At 43.6% G+C, this 18,943-nt stretch overlaps 1 protein-coding gene across 2 annotated transcripts in view; it reads left to right on the top strand.

Moving 5' to 3' along the window:
- ZNF292 (zinc finger protein 292) overlaps nucleotides 1-18,943 on the top strand; it is a 134,552-nt gene that overhangs the window by 53,774 nt on the left and 61,835 nt on the right. For both annotated transcript variants that reach the window (XM_069726397.1, XM_069726396.1), the window contains 3 exons: nucleotides 2,914-3,068; nucleotides 3,706-3,784; nucleotides 7,947-8,082. In XM_069726397.1, the coding sequence (XP_069582498.1) occupies nucleotides 2,914-3,068; nucleotides 3,706-3,784; nucleotides 7,947-8,082 (370 nt within the window). The remainder of the gene's footprint in view (nucleotides 1-2,913; nucleotides 3,069-3,705; nucleotides 3,785-7,946; nucleotides 8,083-18,943) is intronic.

The following is an 18,943-nucleotide window of genomic DNA, read 5'->3' as shown; positions in this document are numbered from 1 at the left end:
TGCTTCAGTCCCTGACTGGAGTAAGATCTTGTGATGGTACCTGCACCACTTTTCAGACGTTCCTGATTTATTAAGTATACTGGTGGGGAGCCTCCCTTATGATTTTTCTCCTCATTGCTTTATCGTTTATAACCTACTTTCTCTGAAATGCATGTAAGTAGATCTGTCACCAGATTTCACAATACAAACCGCATTAATAAACACATTTGTCAAAAATAATAACGGGAACACTAAATTACTGACATATCACTGAATTAAAAATTCCAGTTGGAATCTTTATTCATTACATAGTGGAATGCGTTGAGAACAATAAAACATGAAAGTGATCAATGCCTCAAGACAAGGAAATGATGGTCAGTAGTGTGTGTGGCCATCACATTCCTGTATAACCTCCCAGCAATGCCTGGTCCCGATGAGGTGGCCGATGTTTTCCAGAGGGATTTCATCCCAGGCCTGGATTAAAGCATCAGTCAAGTCCTGGACAATTTGTGGTGCAACAGTTGGTTGGTGGATGGAAAGAGACATGATGTCCCAGATGTGCTCGATTGGATTCAGGTCTGGGGAATGGGCGGGCCGGTCCATAGCATTAATGCCTTCATGCTGGAACTGCTGACACACTCCAGCCACATGCTGCCTAGCATTGTTATGCATTAGGAGGAACCCAGGGCCCACTGCACCTGCATATGGTCTCGCAATGGGTCAGAGGACCTCAACAGAATAAACAGAATAATCTCCACGGTGTCTCTAGATTCTCACGTTTGTCACATGCTCAGTGTGAACCCGCTCTCATCCATGAAGGTCATAGGGCGTTAATGTTGAATCTTATAATCTTTGTGTTCTGGCAAATGCAAATCGCCCTGCATGGTGTTCGGCTGTAAGCACAACACTCACTTGTGGACGTCGGGTCATCATTCCACCCTCATGGAGTCTGTTTCTGACAATTTTAGGAGACACATGGATGTTAGTGGCTTCTGGAGGTCATTTTGCAGGGATGTAGCACTTCTCCTCCTGTTCCTCCTTGCGCAGAGGAGAGATAGCGATCCTGCCCCCTCCACGTCTCCTGCTGTACTGACCTGTCGCCTGGTATCTGCTCCATACTCTGGACACTGTGCCGACAGAAACAGCTACCCTTCTTGCCACAGCTCACATTGATGTGCCATCCTGGATGGCCTGCACTACCTGAGCCACTTCTGTGGGTTGTAGACACTGCCATGTGCTATTGTACTGTTCCTCTAGGGGTGAGGATAATGCAAAATTGACCAAAACAGCAAAAAAGCATGAGAACATGATCTGTGGTCACCCCTGCAGAACTACTCCTTTATAGGGATTGTCTTGCTGTTCCATTTGCACAACAGCAGGAGAAATTGATTCACCATCTGTGTTGCTTTATAACTGGACAGGTTGATTTCACAGAAGTGTGATTGACTTGGAGTGACATTGTGTTGTTTAAGTGTTCCCTTTATTTTTTTGAGCAGTGTACGTCTTACGTCTGATAAGACAGCTATCCTTACTTTACTATCCCTTAAACTACAGGAGATTTCAGGACCCCATTCTGGGGGGCTAGTTGGGAACCGTAGCAGGTAAACTGCAAGCGATCATATATGAATCTTGAGGATGGGTAGTCATTTATTTGATGAAAAATCCTTATGACATGGATTCTTAAAATGTTACCAAAATGAGGCTGTGTGCACATGTTTAGGGTTTCTCGCTATAAAAACGTGAAAAAAACGCATACATTAAGGATCCTATTATTAGAATGCAATCTGCAATTTTTGTGCACATGTTGGGTTTTTTCCACGGCGGAATTGCATTCTGGAAAAAAACGCAGCATGTTCATTCTTTGTGCTGAATCGCAGGGATTCCGCACACATAGGAATGCATTGATCCGCTTACTTTCCGCATGTGGCTATGCCCACCATGCGGGAAGTAAGCGGATCATGTGCGGTTGGTACCCAGGGTGGAGGAGAGGAGACTCTCCTCCAGGCCCTGGGAACCATGTATCTGTAAAAAAAAGAAAAATGAAAATTTAAAAATTGTGATATTCTCACCTTCCGGCGTCCCTCGCAGCGTTCCTGCTCCCCGCGATGCTTTGCGGCAATGACCTGTGATGACGTAGCGGTCTCGCGTGATGCTACGTCATCTGGGGTCAGTGCTGCGAGGCATTATTGGGAACGGGAGCATCGCGAGAAGCAGGAACGCTGCAAGGGACGTCGGAAGGTGAGAATATCACGATTTTTTTTATTTTTTAATTATTTTTAATATTAGATCTTTTTACTATTGATGCGGCATAGGCAGCATCAATAGTAAAAAGTTGGTCACACTTGTCAAACACTGTTTGACAAGTGTGACCAACCTGTCAATCAGTTTTCCAAGCGATGCTACAGATCGCTTGGGAAACGCTAGCATTCTGCAAGCTAATTAAGTTTGTAAAACGCTTGTGTTTAACGGGAAAACGCATGCCAATTCCACATGCGTTTTACCCGCGGCACAGTCGCTGAAATTTCCGCAGCAATTCCAGACGTATGCACATAGCCTGAAGGTTTCCAAATCACCTGTGAATTGACCAGTAGTCTACTTTTATCACCACCACTTCAGTATCTAATATATTGACAGCTGAGTGCTGCAGATATGTCAATCAGTCCCAGACAGTGAATGAGGACGGTGGTTACTCATGTGTAGCACCTCTCCAGTCATACATGGAGGGGATGTTGGGACCCCCATTCTCTAGATTGATTGGGGTTCCTGTGATCCAACAGTTACATATTCTGATAGTGGAAAACACCTATAATTCCAAGCATAAAAGTAGCACAATAAATTCAGCATTTCCCAAAGCATCCGACCATCTATTGACTTTTGGTTGTATTTGCATGTTCTATCTGTACGTTGCCCTAAATATTCCTCCTTTTCGTACAGACCCTTCTTGAGTATGCTGAGAAATGGAAAGCTTCTGAAGACTCTCTGCCCCTACTGGAAGTGTACACAGTGGCCATCCAAAGTTACTCCAATGCCAGGCCATACCTCACATCGCAGTGTGAAAATGTCAGCTTGGTGCTGGAGCGGCTGGCTTTGTAAGTATGCTCAACAAAAAAATATCTTTCTTTGTTTTCTTAGTACATTTTTTTTTGTGTCAGTTTTGCTAACATGAAGTTCAAAAACTGCACTAGTGGGAAGAGTATCTACATTTTTTTACTACAGCATAGGATCCAAAATAATTTATTGAATCATATTTTTACTTTACTAAATAGTTTTAGGCCTTGTTCGGACACACCTCTGAAACCCAGCTACAATTTAGAGTATAGTGCGTGTGGACAAGTTTTTTGGAGTGGAAAAGCCAGCACAGAAATTGGGGCACCTGTCGACATTCAGATTGACAGCATCGTCATTCTTTTGTGAAAATGTTGCCATACATTTGGTTACATCTGCAGATAATTCTGCAAGTAGGAAATTTTTTGTAATGGGATGCCTCTGTTATACTTGATTTCCCCTTCATCTATGTAGAAATTACAGGAAATATGTACAATTACAACCAATAGGCGACTGCAAAATAGATTTTATTCCCATGGGTAACATGGTTCTTGCCACCCAGGGAACAGCAGGGAAAAGGCAATTAAGAAATTGACTCCTAAAATGTTTGCATTATCCCTTATCTAACATTTCCTTATAAATTCTAAAAGCACAACATACACTTTCTCATTTGTTTTGTAGAAGCTGTGTTGAACTTCTGTTATGTTTGCCTCAAGAGTTACCCAGTGATCACTGGGAAAGATTTCAAGGCACGATAAAGGTAAAGTCTTTTATGTAAAAACGTTAAAGGGAACCTTGATTTCAGTCATGTGTCACTTGTAGTTTTGATAAAATCACACTGTTTTATCAGCAGGAGATTATCATTAGAGGTCTAGTAAACCTGTTGCATGTAGTCCTCCATATTCATTAGCTCTGTATAACCCCAGCTCAAGCAATGATTGGCAACTTTCTGCCTATGCACAGTGTACACAGAAAGCTGCCAATCTGTTTATTTTTATTTTGAAAGATTGGACTTTCCTGGAGGCAGCAATACCACATAGGTGTATTTTGTTTATTATGTTTAATGGGAGAAAAGGAGGGGGGAAATTATTAATCCTTAGGGGGCTGAAACTTTCTATCGTCTGCCATGTATTATATGCAGCAATGCTGTAGTATTGCTGCATATAGTAAAAATCATGGTCTCCTTTGAAGCCTGGCCATATGATGGGTTTCAAGGGTGCTATGTAGTGACAGGCACAGAGGTCTTCAATAGACCCCGATTGTCAAAGCAACCTACCTGCACACAAATCGTATCATGAAAGTGCCAATGGGTGCATAGGACAACTGCATTTAACAGGTTAACAGTCGTGGCCAGAGCCTGCAGGTCCGGGCTGTAACACAGAAAAATTCCAAGTGAGGCAAACTTCCGGGAAAAAAATTCAATTGATTTTTGGGTTTTGTGGTGAAAATGACCAGACAACTTTATTATGGCAAATAGTTCTTTATGATTTATGTAATGCAAAAAATGTGAAATTTAGAATTAAAGGGAAAAAAAAACTTGCCGTTATTTTCTGAGTCACATAGCTTTTATATTTTCATATTGATGGAGCTGTGTAAGGGCTTTTTTCTTGTCTCCTGAGCTGTTATTTTTTCGGTGGCTCAGTGGTTAGCACAGCAGCCTTGCAGCGCTGGGGTCCTGGGTTCTAATCCCACCTTGGACAACATCTGCAAGGAGTTTGTATGGTCTCCCCGTTTTTGCGTGGGTTTCCTCCGGGTTCTCGGGTTTCTTCTCACATTCCAAAGACATACTGATAGGGAATGTAGATTGTGAGCCCCATCGGGGACAGTGATGATAATGTGTGCAAACTGTAAAGCGCTGCGGAATATGTTAGCGCTATATAAAAATAAAGATTATTATTACCATTTCGGGGTACATATATTGTTATCTTTATTATTTTGGGGGGGGGGGGGGGAAGTGTGGGGACCAAACAATGACACATCTGGTATTCCTGCATGTAGCATTTGGTGTAAATAATTCTATACTTTGATAGACTGGACATATAGTCACATTACAGTTTCTCCTATGGTGTTCAGTCTGTGTTGGTGAATGTGGGGGGGACTTCAGCAAAAAACAAACAAAAAAAACTGCTTCTAAAGTAATCTGTTGGTTTCCTGCAACCTTGTCCTATGGTTGTTGCAGGCATTTTCCCAGTATGAAGCAGGCTCAGCTCCTGAGCTGATTTCACATTTTTTGTTTTAAGTGACTTCTAATGTAAATGTCATAGTTTGCTAAGAATTTAATTCAATGTATTTATGACGACAAAGAGACCGTTGGGTTGTCTCTGGTTTGTGGCATTGGTTGGCGTTTTTCTGACTTCTCTGTCTTTGTCGTCGTCTTTTTTTAATTCTTATCTGAATCTGGATGTTTTCAGCCAAAAGCTGAAGACCTTATTCTCACTGCAAGTTTCTCTGCAGTAGTGCATCACCCCCATCACTGTGGACAGATGGGTATTTGTCCTATGATACTAGTTGATGTTGGAAATCTGACTAAGAATATAGGCTTTCTAGCTTTATTGTAAGCTAAGGATGCTGTAACCAGCGTGTAGTGCTACTTCAAATATAGTAACAGGTAGAATTCATGGGTAAAGGCTCCCTTACACGTTAGATTAAAGTAGTCTGAACACACTAATTTCAGCAGGACCTGCCAACGCCCCCCTACATCAGGCTTTGGGAATTTCGATGGCCATTCCTTTTATCTTAAAGAGAGAAAAGCTGCTGGCATTGGAATCTGGCAGCGTTTTTCTTCAGTCTCCTCATTGAAAACTCATTACTGCCTGCTGAATCAAGAGCTCATGTACAGTGGGGCAAAAAAGTATTTAGTCAGTCAGCAATAGTGCAAGTTCCACCACTTAAAAAGATGAGAGGCGTCTGTAATTTACATCATAGGTAGACCTCAACTATGGGAGACAAACTGAGAAAAAAAAATCCTGAAAATAACATTGTCTGTTTTTTTATCATTTTTTTGCATATTATGGTGGAAAATAAGTATTTGGTCAGAAACAAACAATCAAGATTTCTGGCTCTCACAGACCTGAAACTTCTTCTTTAAGAGTCTCCTCTTTCCTCCACTCATTACCTGTAGTAATGGCACCTGTTTAAACTTGTTATCAGTATAAAAAGACACCTGTGCACACCCTCAAACAGGCTGACTCCAAACTCCACTATGGTGAAGACCAAAGAGCTGTCAAAGGACACCAGAAACAAAATTGTAGCCCTGCACCAGGCTGGGAAGACTGAATCTGCAATAGCCAACCAGCTTGGAGTGAAGAAATCAACAGTGGGAGCAATAATTAGAAAATGGAAGACATACAAGACCACTGATAATCTCCCTCGATCTGGAGCTCCACGCAAAATCCCACCCCGTGGGGTCAGAATGATCACAAGAACGGTGAGCAAAAATCCCAGAACCACGCGGGGGGACCTAGTGAATGAACTGCAGAGAGCTGGGACCAATGTAACAAGGCCTACCATAAGTAACACACTACGCCACCATGGACTCAGAACCTGCAGTGCCAGACGTGTCCCACTGCTTAAGCCAGTACATGTCCGGGCCCGTCTGAAGTTTGCTAGAGAGCATTTGGATGATCCAGAGGAGTTTTGGGAGAATGTCCTATGGTCTGATGAAACCAAACTGGAACTGTTTGGTAGGAACACAACTTGTCGTGTTTGGAGGAAAAAGAATACTGAGTTGCATCCATCAAACACCATACCTACTGTAAAGCATGGTGGTGGAAACATCATGCTTTGGGGCTGTTTCTCTGCAAAGGGGCCAGGACGACTGATCCGGGTACATGAAAGAATGAATGGGGCCATGTATCGTGAAATTTTGAGTGCAAACCTCCTTCCATCAGCAAGGGCATTGAAGATGAAACGTGGCTGGGTCTTTCAACATGACAATGATCCAAAGCACACCGCCAGGGCAACGAAGGAGTGGCTTCGTAAGAAGCATTTCAAGGTCCTGGAGTGGCCTAGCCAGTCTCCAGATCTCAACCCTATAGAAAACCTTTGGAGGGAGTTGAAAGTCCGTGTTGCCAAGCGAAAAGCCAAAAACATCACTGCTCTAGAGGAGATCTGCATGAAGGAATGGGCCAATATACCAACAACAGTGTGTGGCAACCTTGTGAAGACTTACAGAAAACGTTTGACCTCTGTCATTGCCAACAAAGGATATATTACAAAGTATTGAGATGAAATTTTGTTTCTGACCAAATACTTATTTTCCACCATAATATGCAAATAAAATTATAACAAAACAGACAATGTGATTTTCTGGATTTTTTTTTCTCAGCTTGTCTCCCATAGTTGAGGTCTACCTATGATGTAAATTACAGACGCCTCTCATCTTTTTAAGTGGTGGAACTTGCACTATTGCTGACTGACTAAATACTTTTTTGCCCCACTGTATATGTGGGAGTCAGGAAAAATGGTTGTCTCTTCAGACTACAGTTATATTATATCATATGTACGGTCAATGTAATGTCACTAAATTCTTGCCTGAACCATGGGTAGCATGAATCAAGCGTTACTGCAAGTAAGAATTATGAAATACTAGTTTCAGAGAAAATATATTTAAATGAATCAGCCATGGACTATAAGAAGAGACTTGATTAGTCTACTATGGCCGATGGCTGGCTTTGCCCCGCTCTATTTTTTTTATCATCATGTCATTCTCATATCTGTACATAGGGAGAGAACTGTCATACAGCAGGACGGGGAGAAGCCCGGCCGGTTACCACAACTAACTGGTCTCCTCTCTCCCTTTGGTCAATGGCTGACTTGCCAAACTCCTGTTAGGTGGAATGTGATTGAGAAAATGTCCTTTTCACTAGAATTTTGCATCTGTCCATTTAGAGCGTCTGCTAACTTTATTTCCTCTCTCTCAGGCCGCACATACTAGATTGACGGAAAATGGCAGTCATGAGCTTGTGCTTTTGTACAATATGTCTCAAGAAGATGGTGTGTGGAGGGATACAATTTTGGATAAAATTCTTAATGAAGAAATCAAGGATCCTTATCAGGGTAAGCACTGTATGACTTTCTTAAATGTTAGTCACGTGTGAAGAGGGAGCATTTTCTTTCAGATGGTAATGTACAGTAGTGTTCAGAATAAATAGCAATGTGTTCAAAGACATGCGTTCATCACTAGTTTTTATTTCCATGCATTGGGAACATTGCACACTGTTTTCTAATTCAAAACATGAAGAGAAATGTATATAATTTTTAACTACTTTTGCTGTTAAATGCAGACACTGCCATTTTTTTTTTTTTATCTTTACCAACTTAGAATATGTATTATTTTTTAATGGATTTAGCATTCCTGTGAGTCACTAACCTAATATTTGGTTGTATACCCACAGTTTTTTTAGAACTGTTTCACATCTATGAGTCAACCAACTTCTGGTACCTGTCACCTGTTATTCCAGCCCGGATGCTTTGACACATCCCACAATTTTTTGGCATTTGCTGGCTTTGCCTCAGAAATAGCATTTTTTATGTCACCCCACAAGTATTCTATCAGATCTATCAGATTAAGGACCGGGGATTGGGCTGGCCACTCAAGAACTTCAATTTTGTTGGACTAGAACCAAGATTTTGCTCATTTACTGGCGTGCTTAGGGTCGTTGTCTTGTTGAAAGACCCATTTATTCGTCTCCCATAACAGCACCACGAGAGAGGGGATCTGCCCTTCAGGGACAGGAAACCTACAGACATAAAATGGCGGCGCCTCTCTCCCGCATCTGTTGGTTTCCTGTCCCTGACAAGGGAACCTCGTCAGACATACCTTTTGCAAGAAGATAGAAGTTTCGCCTGGGCCCGGCTGGCTGACTCAGCGGGGGTCCCCTGCCTAGGTCTGTCGAGTGTGCTGGATGCGCCACACTGCAGGAGAACTGCAGATGTAGGCGACAGCAGAGGAAGCAGCCTCTGGGAAGGGGAGCTCGCTTGAAGATTGTCCGTTGGCGCGGGTGCTAGGTGAGTATGCTGCGTCTGTCCCTGGAGGCCACAACCATGCTGGCGGTGGTGTTTCCCGGAGGCTGTGGCCTGTGCGGTGGTAAGCTCGCGCATCGATGTGGGGGTGGCTGAGGGGCATCTGGTGCGCTCTGACGGCAGAGCCGGGTCGCGACCTGTGTGACGCGGCCAGTGTGGGGCGGAACCTGGTGACGCGGCCACAGGCGTGACGCGTCTGGTATGCGCGATAGGTGCCGTGGGCGGTCCTTGATGATGCGGCCAGGCGTGCCCTGATGACGTCACAGGGTCGCCGGAAAACATGGCGGCCCCCAACGGAAGGTGCGGGGCACGGCCGAGCGGCGGTGGGCTGCGTGGGAGGCCATGAATGAAGCAGGGGTGCGGGGCCGAAGGGGGAGGTAGCCGCACGGGGCCTGAAGGCACGGTCACAGGGGGCATTCAGCAGTCAGAAGAGCACAGGGCAGGCCATTGGAGAAATCCTGATGGCCCCAGCCGGGGGCGGTACCTGAGGGGGTGACCGGCTATTTAAGGAAGCCAGGATGGGGACCAGGTGCTTCCGGGCCAATATTTTAAGATGGAGTCACCAGAGCAGCTGATGCAACAGCAGTCACCAGGGCAGCAGCAACTCACGTAGAAGCCCCATGTAAGAACCACCCAGCGACGGTCTAGTGGCAGTGGTTGCCCTGATGGCTTAAGGACCAGTCAAACGAATAGGCCGGACAAATCTCCTGCCTATAAGGACAATCCAGCAGCTGAGAGTGACCCCCCCCGCAGATTACGGTACCACTCAGTACACATCACGGGTAAGTGATCTTTGGGAAAGTTCACTTGGTGATGTACTGTTCCCCTTTTTTTTCTCCAATTTTGTCAGGGGAGGAAATGTACCTCTAAGGCCAAGCACAAGGAGAGTGCGGAGTGCCGCTGCCGGAATACTATGGAAAAAAGCTGTGCCGGCCATGCATAAGAGTTTAGTGGCAGAAGAGACTCCAGACTTTACATCTATTTTAAGGGAGAAGGTCAGAGCAGAGGTTAGGGGTTCAGTGAGCTCCCTTTCCCTGGGGAGAATCCTTAGGAGAAGAGAACCTAGATCTCCTGTGTCAGTACCAGGGAGTGATTTGGGGGAAGTAATATTGGATTCATCCCCATCATCCTCAGAGGGCCGTTCAAGCTGCTCCTGTTTCCCACTGGACCGGGTGAACCGGCTAGTGAAGGCGGTAAACAGTACAATGGGTATTGTGGAACCCCATCCGGAAAGGTCCAGGCAGGACATGATGTTTGAGGGGCTGGATTGGAAAGTCCGCAGATCCTTTCCCGTGAACGAAAAGATCAATTCACTGATTACACGGGATTGGAAATGGCCTGAGAGGAAATGTTCTCTACCTCCAGCCTTCAAAAAGATACCCATTTGAGGAATCTGCCTCATCCTCGTGAAATAAAGCCCCAAAATTGGCGCGACTCCTGCACAGGCGTACTTTGTCTGCCCTGTTGAGGGCAGAGCAAAGTACTGCAGTGCGCAGGCGCCGAGAAAGTTCAGAGTGGCCCGGCCTTAGTTTATAGGCCATTTCTGGGGTGACAGATTCCCTTTAAAGAGAAAGCTTCTAGAGAAGATGTCCTTTCCTCCCTTCCTGTGATACAGGGAGCGGCTGCCTTTTTATCAGATGCTTCTCCAGACTCAGTAAGATTAGCAGCAAGGACGGTGACCCTTTCCAGTGCTGCTCGCGCTAAAATGTTGGCCGGGGGATATCCAGGACAAATCTAAATTGTGCAGTATTTCATGCGAGGGAGTGCATTTGTTTGGCACAGTACTGGATGAGCTTATGGAGAAGGCAGGGGACATCAAGAAAAGGTTCCCTACCTTGACGGGACCTTCATACAGGCGAGACTTTGGCAGGAGATGGTCCAGCCGTAGGGGGTCAGCTAGAGATGAGAGCAGATGGGACAGCAATAAGAAAAAATATAGAGGATATATGTTCAGTTCCTCTCAGGATCACAGAAAATCGACCAAATGACTGACGGCCCATGTGGGAGGAAGGCTGACTGCCTTCTACCCTGCCTGGTCAAGGATTTTGCATAGTCCATGGATACTTGATATTATCAGAGCAGGACTTAAATTTGAATTCCAGGAGAGACCTCAGGAATTAACTCCCATTCGTTCTTCATCTGCAGAGCAACAGGCATTGGAGGCAGAGGTCCGGGAACTGCAGCAGAAGGCAGTCTTGGTAAAGGATCCTGCATCACAAAGAGGTAAGGGGGTCTACTACCCCCTCTTCCTGATTAAGAAACCGGATGGTTCTTTTCGGACTATTATCAACTTGAAGGTTCTCAATAGGTTCCTGTTGATCCCTTCCTTCAAATTGGAGTCAATAAGATCAGCAATAAAACTGCTCTTTAAAGATTGTTTCATGGTAGTATTCACCCTTAAGATCTAATACTATCATGTTCCAATACATGCAGATCACCAACAGTACCTTAAGGTGGCGGTTTCAATAGGGGGTGTGATAAGTCACTTCCAGTTTAGAGTCGCCGTGGCTCCCCGGGTATTTACTTAAATAGATAGATAGTGGCAGAGATCATGGCGTATCTTCATGAGCAAAATATGAAGGTGATCCCTTATCTGGATGACTTTTTGACTGTGGGTCGCTGTCATACACTGCACTTCAGTTAGAGAAAGTAAGGTCTGTTCTTCAGAAACTGGGGTGGCTTATTAATATTAAAGTCACGGTTGCAGCCCCTGAAGGTGCAGGAATTTCTGGGGCTCGTCCTGGACTCTACGACGCAGGAATGTTAGCTACTAGATTCAAAGGTTGATAGTATTCAGCAGCAGGTGCTCAGGGCAGTAAATAATCCATCAATGGCCCTTAGAGGGTCGATTCCACTCTTGGGCTCTCTCGCGTCATGCATTCCGGTGGTTCTCTGGGCCCAGCTCCACTCTAGGGTCCAGCTCCACTCTAGGGTCCTGCAGTGGGATGTATTGAATAATGATCGTCAGCTAGGAGGGTGCTTGGAGAATAAATTTTCTTTGTCTCCCTCTACTATACAGTTCACTACCACTTACACTGGTGGTTGCACTTATCAAACCTGAGTAGAGGAGGGGTTCCCTGGGTAAACTATGTCTCTCGAGTAGTTACTACGAATGCAAGCCCTGGGGGGGGGGGGGGGGGGTTCATAAGGGGGATAGGTGGATCCAGGGGGATTGGACACATTTTGAACAGACAATGTAATACAAGAATGAGAGTATTCAATAGCAACATCACTAAAATAGAATCTATATTAATCTGTTGCTTTTATAGGGGATTATATTCAAGCCAAGCCGTACAACAGCACATGAAAAAAGGTGTGGAAACCACATAAAACGACCAAAACTGGAAACTCAATTCTATAAATAATTTTTTGAACATATAAAATATTGTACACAAAAATCATGACAAAAACTAGGACATAAATGGTACAATGTGGGACCATGGTGCGAGACACCGCACAGAGATGTAATTGTGCCAGCGGATCAGAAACCACAGACTCCTAGTTATAAAAGATGGCTGTATAGAGGAGAGGACACCAGGATATAGATATCAATCATAAGGATGTGGGGCATAAAATGATGCTAAGATTAATCCTAGGATGTAGGCGCTAGAATGTACTAATAATTATAATTTATACCACATAGGGTTAATAAAATAAGTGCCTGTAGCCCAGCAACACATACAAATCCCTAGGAAAACCGAGTGGGGAAAAGAATCAAGGATGCATCATAAGCCTTGCCTACATAGATCCCCCCATGGTCAAAATTTGACCAAATGTAGTCCGAATCTAAATATAACTCCATGGGCTAGCGGCCGCTCAGCCCATATGTATTACCTCTCAAAACTGGGGAGCTCTCCGGTGTCCCTGGGTCCGGTCCGCTGGTAGCCTGACGCGCGTTTCGGAGCCCGCAAGCTCCTTCGTCAGAGGTAATACATATGGGCTGAGCGGCCGCTAGCCCATGGAGTTATATTTAGATTCGGACTACATTTGGTCAAATTTTGACCATGGGGGGATCTATGTAGGCAAGGCTTATGGTGCATCCTTGATTCTTTTCCCCACTCGGTTTTCCTAGGGATTTGTATGTGTTGCTGGGCTACAGGCACTTATTTTATTAACCCTATGTGGTATAAATTATAATTATTAGTACATTCTAGCGCCTACATCCTAGGAATAATCTTAGCATCATTTTATGCCCCATATCCTTATGATTGATATCTATATCCTGGTGTCCTCTCCTCTATACAGCCATCTGTTATAACTAGGAGTCTGTGGTTTCTGATCCGCTGGCACAATTACATCTCTGTGCGGTGTCTCGCACCATGGTCCCACATTGTACCATTTATGTCCTAGTTTTTGTCATGATTTTTGTGTACAATATTTTATATGTTCAAAAAAATTATTTATAGAATTGAGTTTCCAGTTTTGGTCGTTTTATGTGGTTTCCACACCTTTTTTCACATTTTGAACAGAGTCCGTCATCTAACTTAAAGGAGTTGTTACCTGTAGAACGAGCATTAAGTATACTCCTTGTGTCCATACAGGGCCGACATGTCAGACTGTTCTCCGACAATCAGGTAACTGTGGTCTACATTAACCACCAGGGATAGAACTCGGTCCAGGTCATTAATGGAGGTGGCAGATCATATTTTTCAGATGGCCGAATCTCATCTGCTGTTACTAACATCCCTTGGTTTGGTTACCCATTTTAAAGCATTGGAGATAAGTGTTACCCTCTCCAATCAACTTTTTAATCAAAGTACGCTGTTCTTCTGAACAATGTCTTGAATGACCCATAGTTCCTCAGGCTTTCAAGAAGAAATGTACAGTTAGGTCCATATATATTTGGACAGAGACAACATTTTTCTAATTTTGGTTATAGACAGAATTTTAAAGAAAACAATTGAGATGCAGTTGAAGTTCAGACTTTCAGCTTTCATTTGAGGGTATCCACATTAAAATTGGATGAAGGGTTTAGGAGTTTCAGCTCCTTAACATGGGCCACCCTGTTTTTAAAGGGACCAAAAGTAATTGGACAGATTCAATAATTTTAAATAAAATGTTCATTTTTAGTACTTGGTTGAAAACCCTTTGTTGGCAATGACTGCCTGAAGCCTTGAACTCATGGACATCACCAGAAGCTGTTTCCTCCTTTTTGATGCTCTGCCAGGCCTTCACTGCGGTGGTTTTCAGTTGCTGTTTGTTTGTGGGCCTTTCTGTCTGAAGTTTAGTCTTTAACAAGTGAAATGCATGCTCAATTGGGTTGAGATCAGGTGACTGACTTGGCCATTCAAGAATATTCCACTTCTTTGCTTTAATAAACTCCTGGGTTGCTTTGGCTTTATGTTTTGGGTCATTATCCATCTGTAGTATGAAACGACGACCAATCAGTTTGGCTGCATTTGGCTGGATCTGAGCACAGTATGTCTCTGAATACCTCAGAATTCATTCGGCTGCTTCTGTCCTGGGTCACATCATCAATAATCACTAGTGACCCAGTGCCACTGGCAGCCATGCATGCCCAAGCCATCACATTGCCTCCGCCGTGTTTTACAGATGATTTGGCATGCTTTGGATCATGAGCTTTACCATGCCTTCGCCATACTTTTCTCTTTCCATCATTCTGGTAGAGGTTGATCTTGGTTTCATCTGTCCAAAAAAAAGTTCTTCCAGAACTGTGCTGGCTTTTTTAGATGTTTTTTTTTAGCAAAGTCCAGTCTAGCCTTTTTATTCTTGATGCTTATGAGTGGCTTGCACCGTGCAGTGAACCCTCTGTATTTACTTTCATGCAGTCTTCTCTTTATGGTAGATTTGGATATTGATACGCCTACCTCCTGGAGAGTGTTGTTCACTTGGTTGGCTGTTGTGAATGGGGTTTCTCTTCACCATGGAGATTATTCTGCGATCATCCACCACTGTTGTCTTCCGTGGGCGCCCAGGTCTTTTTGCATTGATGAGTTCACCAGTGCTTTCTTTCTTTCTCAGAATGTACCAAACTGTATATTTTGCCACTCCTAATGTTGTAGCAATTTCTCGGATGGGTTTTTTTCTGTTTTCGAAGCTTAAGGATGGCTTGTTTCACCTGCATGGAGAGCTCCTTTGACCGCATGTTTACTTCACAGCAAAACCTTCCAAATGCAAGCACCACACCTCAAATCAACTCCAGGCCTTTAATCTGCTTAATTGAGAATGATATAATGAAGGGATTGCCCACACCTGTCCATGAAATAGCCTTGGAGTCAATTGTCCAATTACTTTTGGTCCCTTTAAAAACAGGGTGGCCCATGTTAAGGAGCTGAAACTCCTAAACCCTTCATCCAATTTTAATGTGGATACCCTCAAATGAAAGCTGAAAGTCTGAGCTTCAACTGCATCTGAATTGTTTTGTTTAAAATTCATTGTGGTAATGTCTATAACCAAAATTAGAAAAATGTTGTCTTTGTCCAAATATATATGGACCTAACTGTATGTACAACATGTCCTTGCTTCACCCTTAACCCCCAAGGGTGGTTTGCGTGTTAATGACCGGGCCAATTTTTACAATTCTGACAACTGTCCCTCTATGAGGTAATAACTCTGGAAGCTTCCATAGATCGCAGTGATTTTGACATTGTTTTTCGACATATTTTACTTCACGTTAGTGGTAAAATTTCTTTGATATGACTTCCGTTTATTTGTGGAAAAAATGGAAATTTGGCGAAAATTTTGAAAATTTCACAATTTTCCAACTTTGAATTTTCATGCCCTTAAATCACAGATACGTCACACAAAATACTTAATAAGTAACATTTCCCACATGCTACTTTACATCAGCACAATTTTGGAAGCAAAATTTTTTTTTGTTACGACGTTATAAGGGTTAAAAGTTGACCAGCAATTTCTCATTTTTACAACACCATTTTCTTTAGGGACCACATAACATTTGAAGTCACTTTGAGGGGTCTATATGATAGAAAATTCCCAAAAGTGACACCATTCTAGAAACTGCACCCTTCAAGGTGATCAAAACCACATTCAAGAAGTTGCTTCACAGGAATTTTTGGAATGTTTAAAAAAAAAAAAAAAAAAAAACATTTTAACTTTTTTTTTCACAAAAAGCTTACTTAAGATCCAATTTGTTTTATTTTACCAAGGCTAACAGGAGAAATTGTACCCCAAACGTTGTTGTACAATTTGTCCTGAGTGCGCCGATACCCCATATGTGGGGGTAAAACACTGTTTGGGTGCATGGCAGAGCTCAGAAGGGAAGGAGCACCGTTTGACTTTTAAATGCAAAATTGGCTGGATTGAGATCGGACACCATGTTGAGTTTGCAGAGCCCCTGATGTGCCTAAACAGTGGAAAGCCCCCACAAGTGACACCATTTTGGAAAGTAGACCCCCTAAGGAACTTATCTAGATGTATGGTGAGCACTTTGGACCCCCAAGTGCTTCACAGAAGTTTATAATGTAGAGCTGTAAAAATAAAACATTTTTTTTTTTTCACAAAAATGATCTTTTCGCATCAATTTTTTCCCCAAAGGTAACACGAGAAATTGGACCCCAAAAGTTGTTGTGCAATTTCTCCGGAGTACGCTGATACCCCATATGTGGGAGAAAACTACTGTTTGGGCACACGTCGGGGCTCGGAAGGGAAGTGGTGGCGTTTTGGAATTCAGACTTTGATGGAATGGTCTATGGGCGTCATGTTTCGTTTGCAGAGCCACTGATGTGCCTAAACAGTATAAACCCCTCACAAGTGACCCCATTTTGGAAACTAGACTCCCCAAGGAACTTATCTAGATGTGTTGTGAGAACTTTGAACAACCAAGTGTTTCACTAAAGTTTATAACGCAGAGCCGTGAAAATAATCTTTTTTTTCCCCACAAATTTTTATTTTCCCAAGGGTAACAAGAGAAATTGGACAAAAAAAGTTGTTGTCCAATTTGTCCAGAGTAGGCTGACACCCCATATGTGGGGGTAAACCACTGTTTGGGCGCACGGCAGAGCTCGGAAGGGAAGGAGCACCATTTTACTTTTTCAACGCAGAATTGGCTGGAATTGAGATTTGACGCGATGTCGCGTTTGGAGAGCCCCTGATGTGCCTAAACAGTGGAAACCCCCCAATTATAACTCCATCCGTAACTCGAACATACCCCTAATCCTAATCCCAACCCTAACCACACCCCTGACCCTGACACACTGTAAACGTAATCCTAACCCTAACTTTAGTCCCAACCCTAATGGGGAAAATGGAAATAAATATTTTTTTATTATTTTTCCATAACTAAGGCGGTGATAAAGGGGAGTTTGATTTACTATTTATAGTGGGTTTTTATGTTTGGCAGCTGCCACACACTAAGAGACGCTTTTTATTGCAAAAAATAGTTTTTGCATCACCACATTTTGCGAGCTATAATTTTTCCATGGTTTGGCCCAGAGTCATGTGAAGTCTTGTTTTTTGCAGGACGAGTTGACGTTTTTATTGGTACCATTTACAGTCACATGACATTTTTTGATCACTTTTTATTACGATCTTTCAGAGGTAGAATGAACAAAAACTAGCATTTCATGAATTTATTTTTTGGGGGGGAGTTTATATCGTTCCACGTGTGGTAAAATTGATAAAGCAGTTTTATTCTTCAGATTAGTACGATTACAGCGATACCTCATTTATATCATTTTTTAAAGTTTTGGCGCTTTTATACAATACTAGATGGTGGCCCGATTCTAACGCATCGGGTATTCTAGAATATGTATATAGCAGCCACATAGTATATAGCACAGGCCACGCAGTATATAGGAGTACTACGTGGCCTGTGGTATATACCATGTGGCTGCTGTATACATGCATACATATTGTAGAATACCCGATGCGTTAATATAGGCCACGCAGTAAATAACACCGCCCACGTAGTATATAACACAGTCCACACAGTATATAGCAGCCACGCATTATATAACACAGCCCACGTATGTAACAGTGGCCACGTAATATATAGCACAGCCCACATAGTATCTAACAGTGGCCACGTAATATATAGCACGCAGTATAGAACACAGCCACGTAGTATATAGCAGCCATGTAGTATATAGCACATCCCACGCAGTATAGAACACAGCCAACATAGTATCTAACACTGGCCAGGTAGTATATAGCAGCAACGCGGTATCTAACACAGCCCACGTAGTATTTAGCTGTGTGGGCACCATATGCCTGTTAAAAAAAAATAATTAAAATAAAAAATGGTTATATACTCACCCGGTGGGATCCAGCGTAGATCCAGCAAACCTCTGGCGATTCGCATGGTTGCTGCTATCTTGCGTTCCCAGGATGCATTGCGACATTACCCAGATCACTTAGCGATCTCGCGAGACCGCTAAGTCTTCTGGGTAATTTCGCAATGCATCTCTGGGACTGGAAGCTGGCAGGAGCGCATCGTCGGACTACGGAAGGTGAGAATAGCAGGTTTTTTGTTTGTTTTTTTATTATTTTTAACATTAGATCTTTTTATTATTGATGCTGCATAGGCAGCATCAATAGTAAAAAAAAACTTGGTCACACAGGGTTAATGGCGGTAACGGAGTGAGTTACCCGCGGCATAACGTGGTCCGTTACCACTGGCATTAACCCTGTGTGAGCGGTGACTGGGGGGGGGGAGTATGGAGCGGGCGCCGGGCACTGACTGCGGGGAGTATGGAGCAGGCACTGACTGCGGGGAGTATGGAGCGGGCACTGACTGCGGGGAGTATGGAGCGGGCGCCGGGCACTGACTGCAGGGGAGTAGGGAGGGACTAATCGGACTGTGGCCGTCGCTGATTGGTCGCGGCAGCCATGACAGGCAGCTGGCGAGACCAATCAGCGACTTGGATTCCATGACAGACAGAGGCCGTGACCAATATCCGTGACAGACAGAAAG

Source organism: Ranitomeya imitator, chromosome 5 (assembly GCF_032444005.1).
Source record: "Ranitomeya imitator isolate aRanImi1 chromosome 5, aRanImi1.pri, whole genome shotgun sequence".
NCBI classification, from domain to species: domain Eukaryota; kingdom Metazoa; phylum Chordata; class Amphibia; order Anura; family Dendrobatidae; genus Ranitomeya; species Ranitomeya imitator.
The sequence above is the reverse complement of the archived record's forward strand: the minus strand, read 5'-3'. Positions and strand labels throughout refer to the sequence as shown.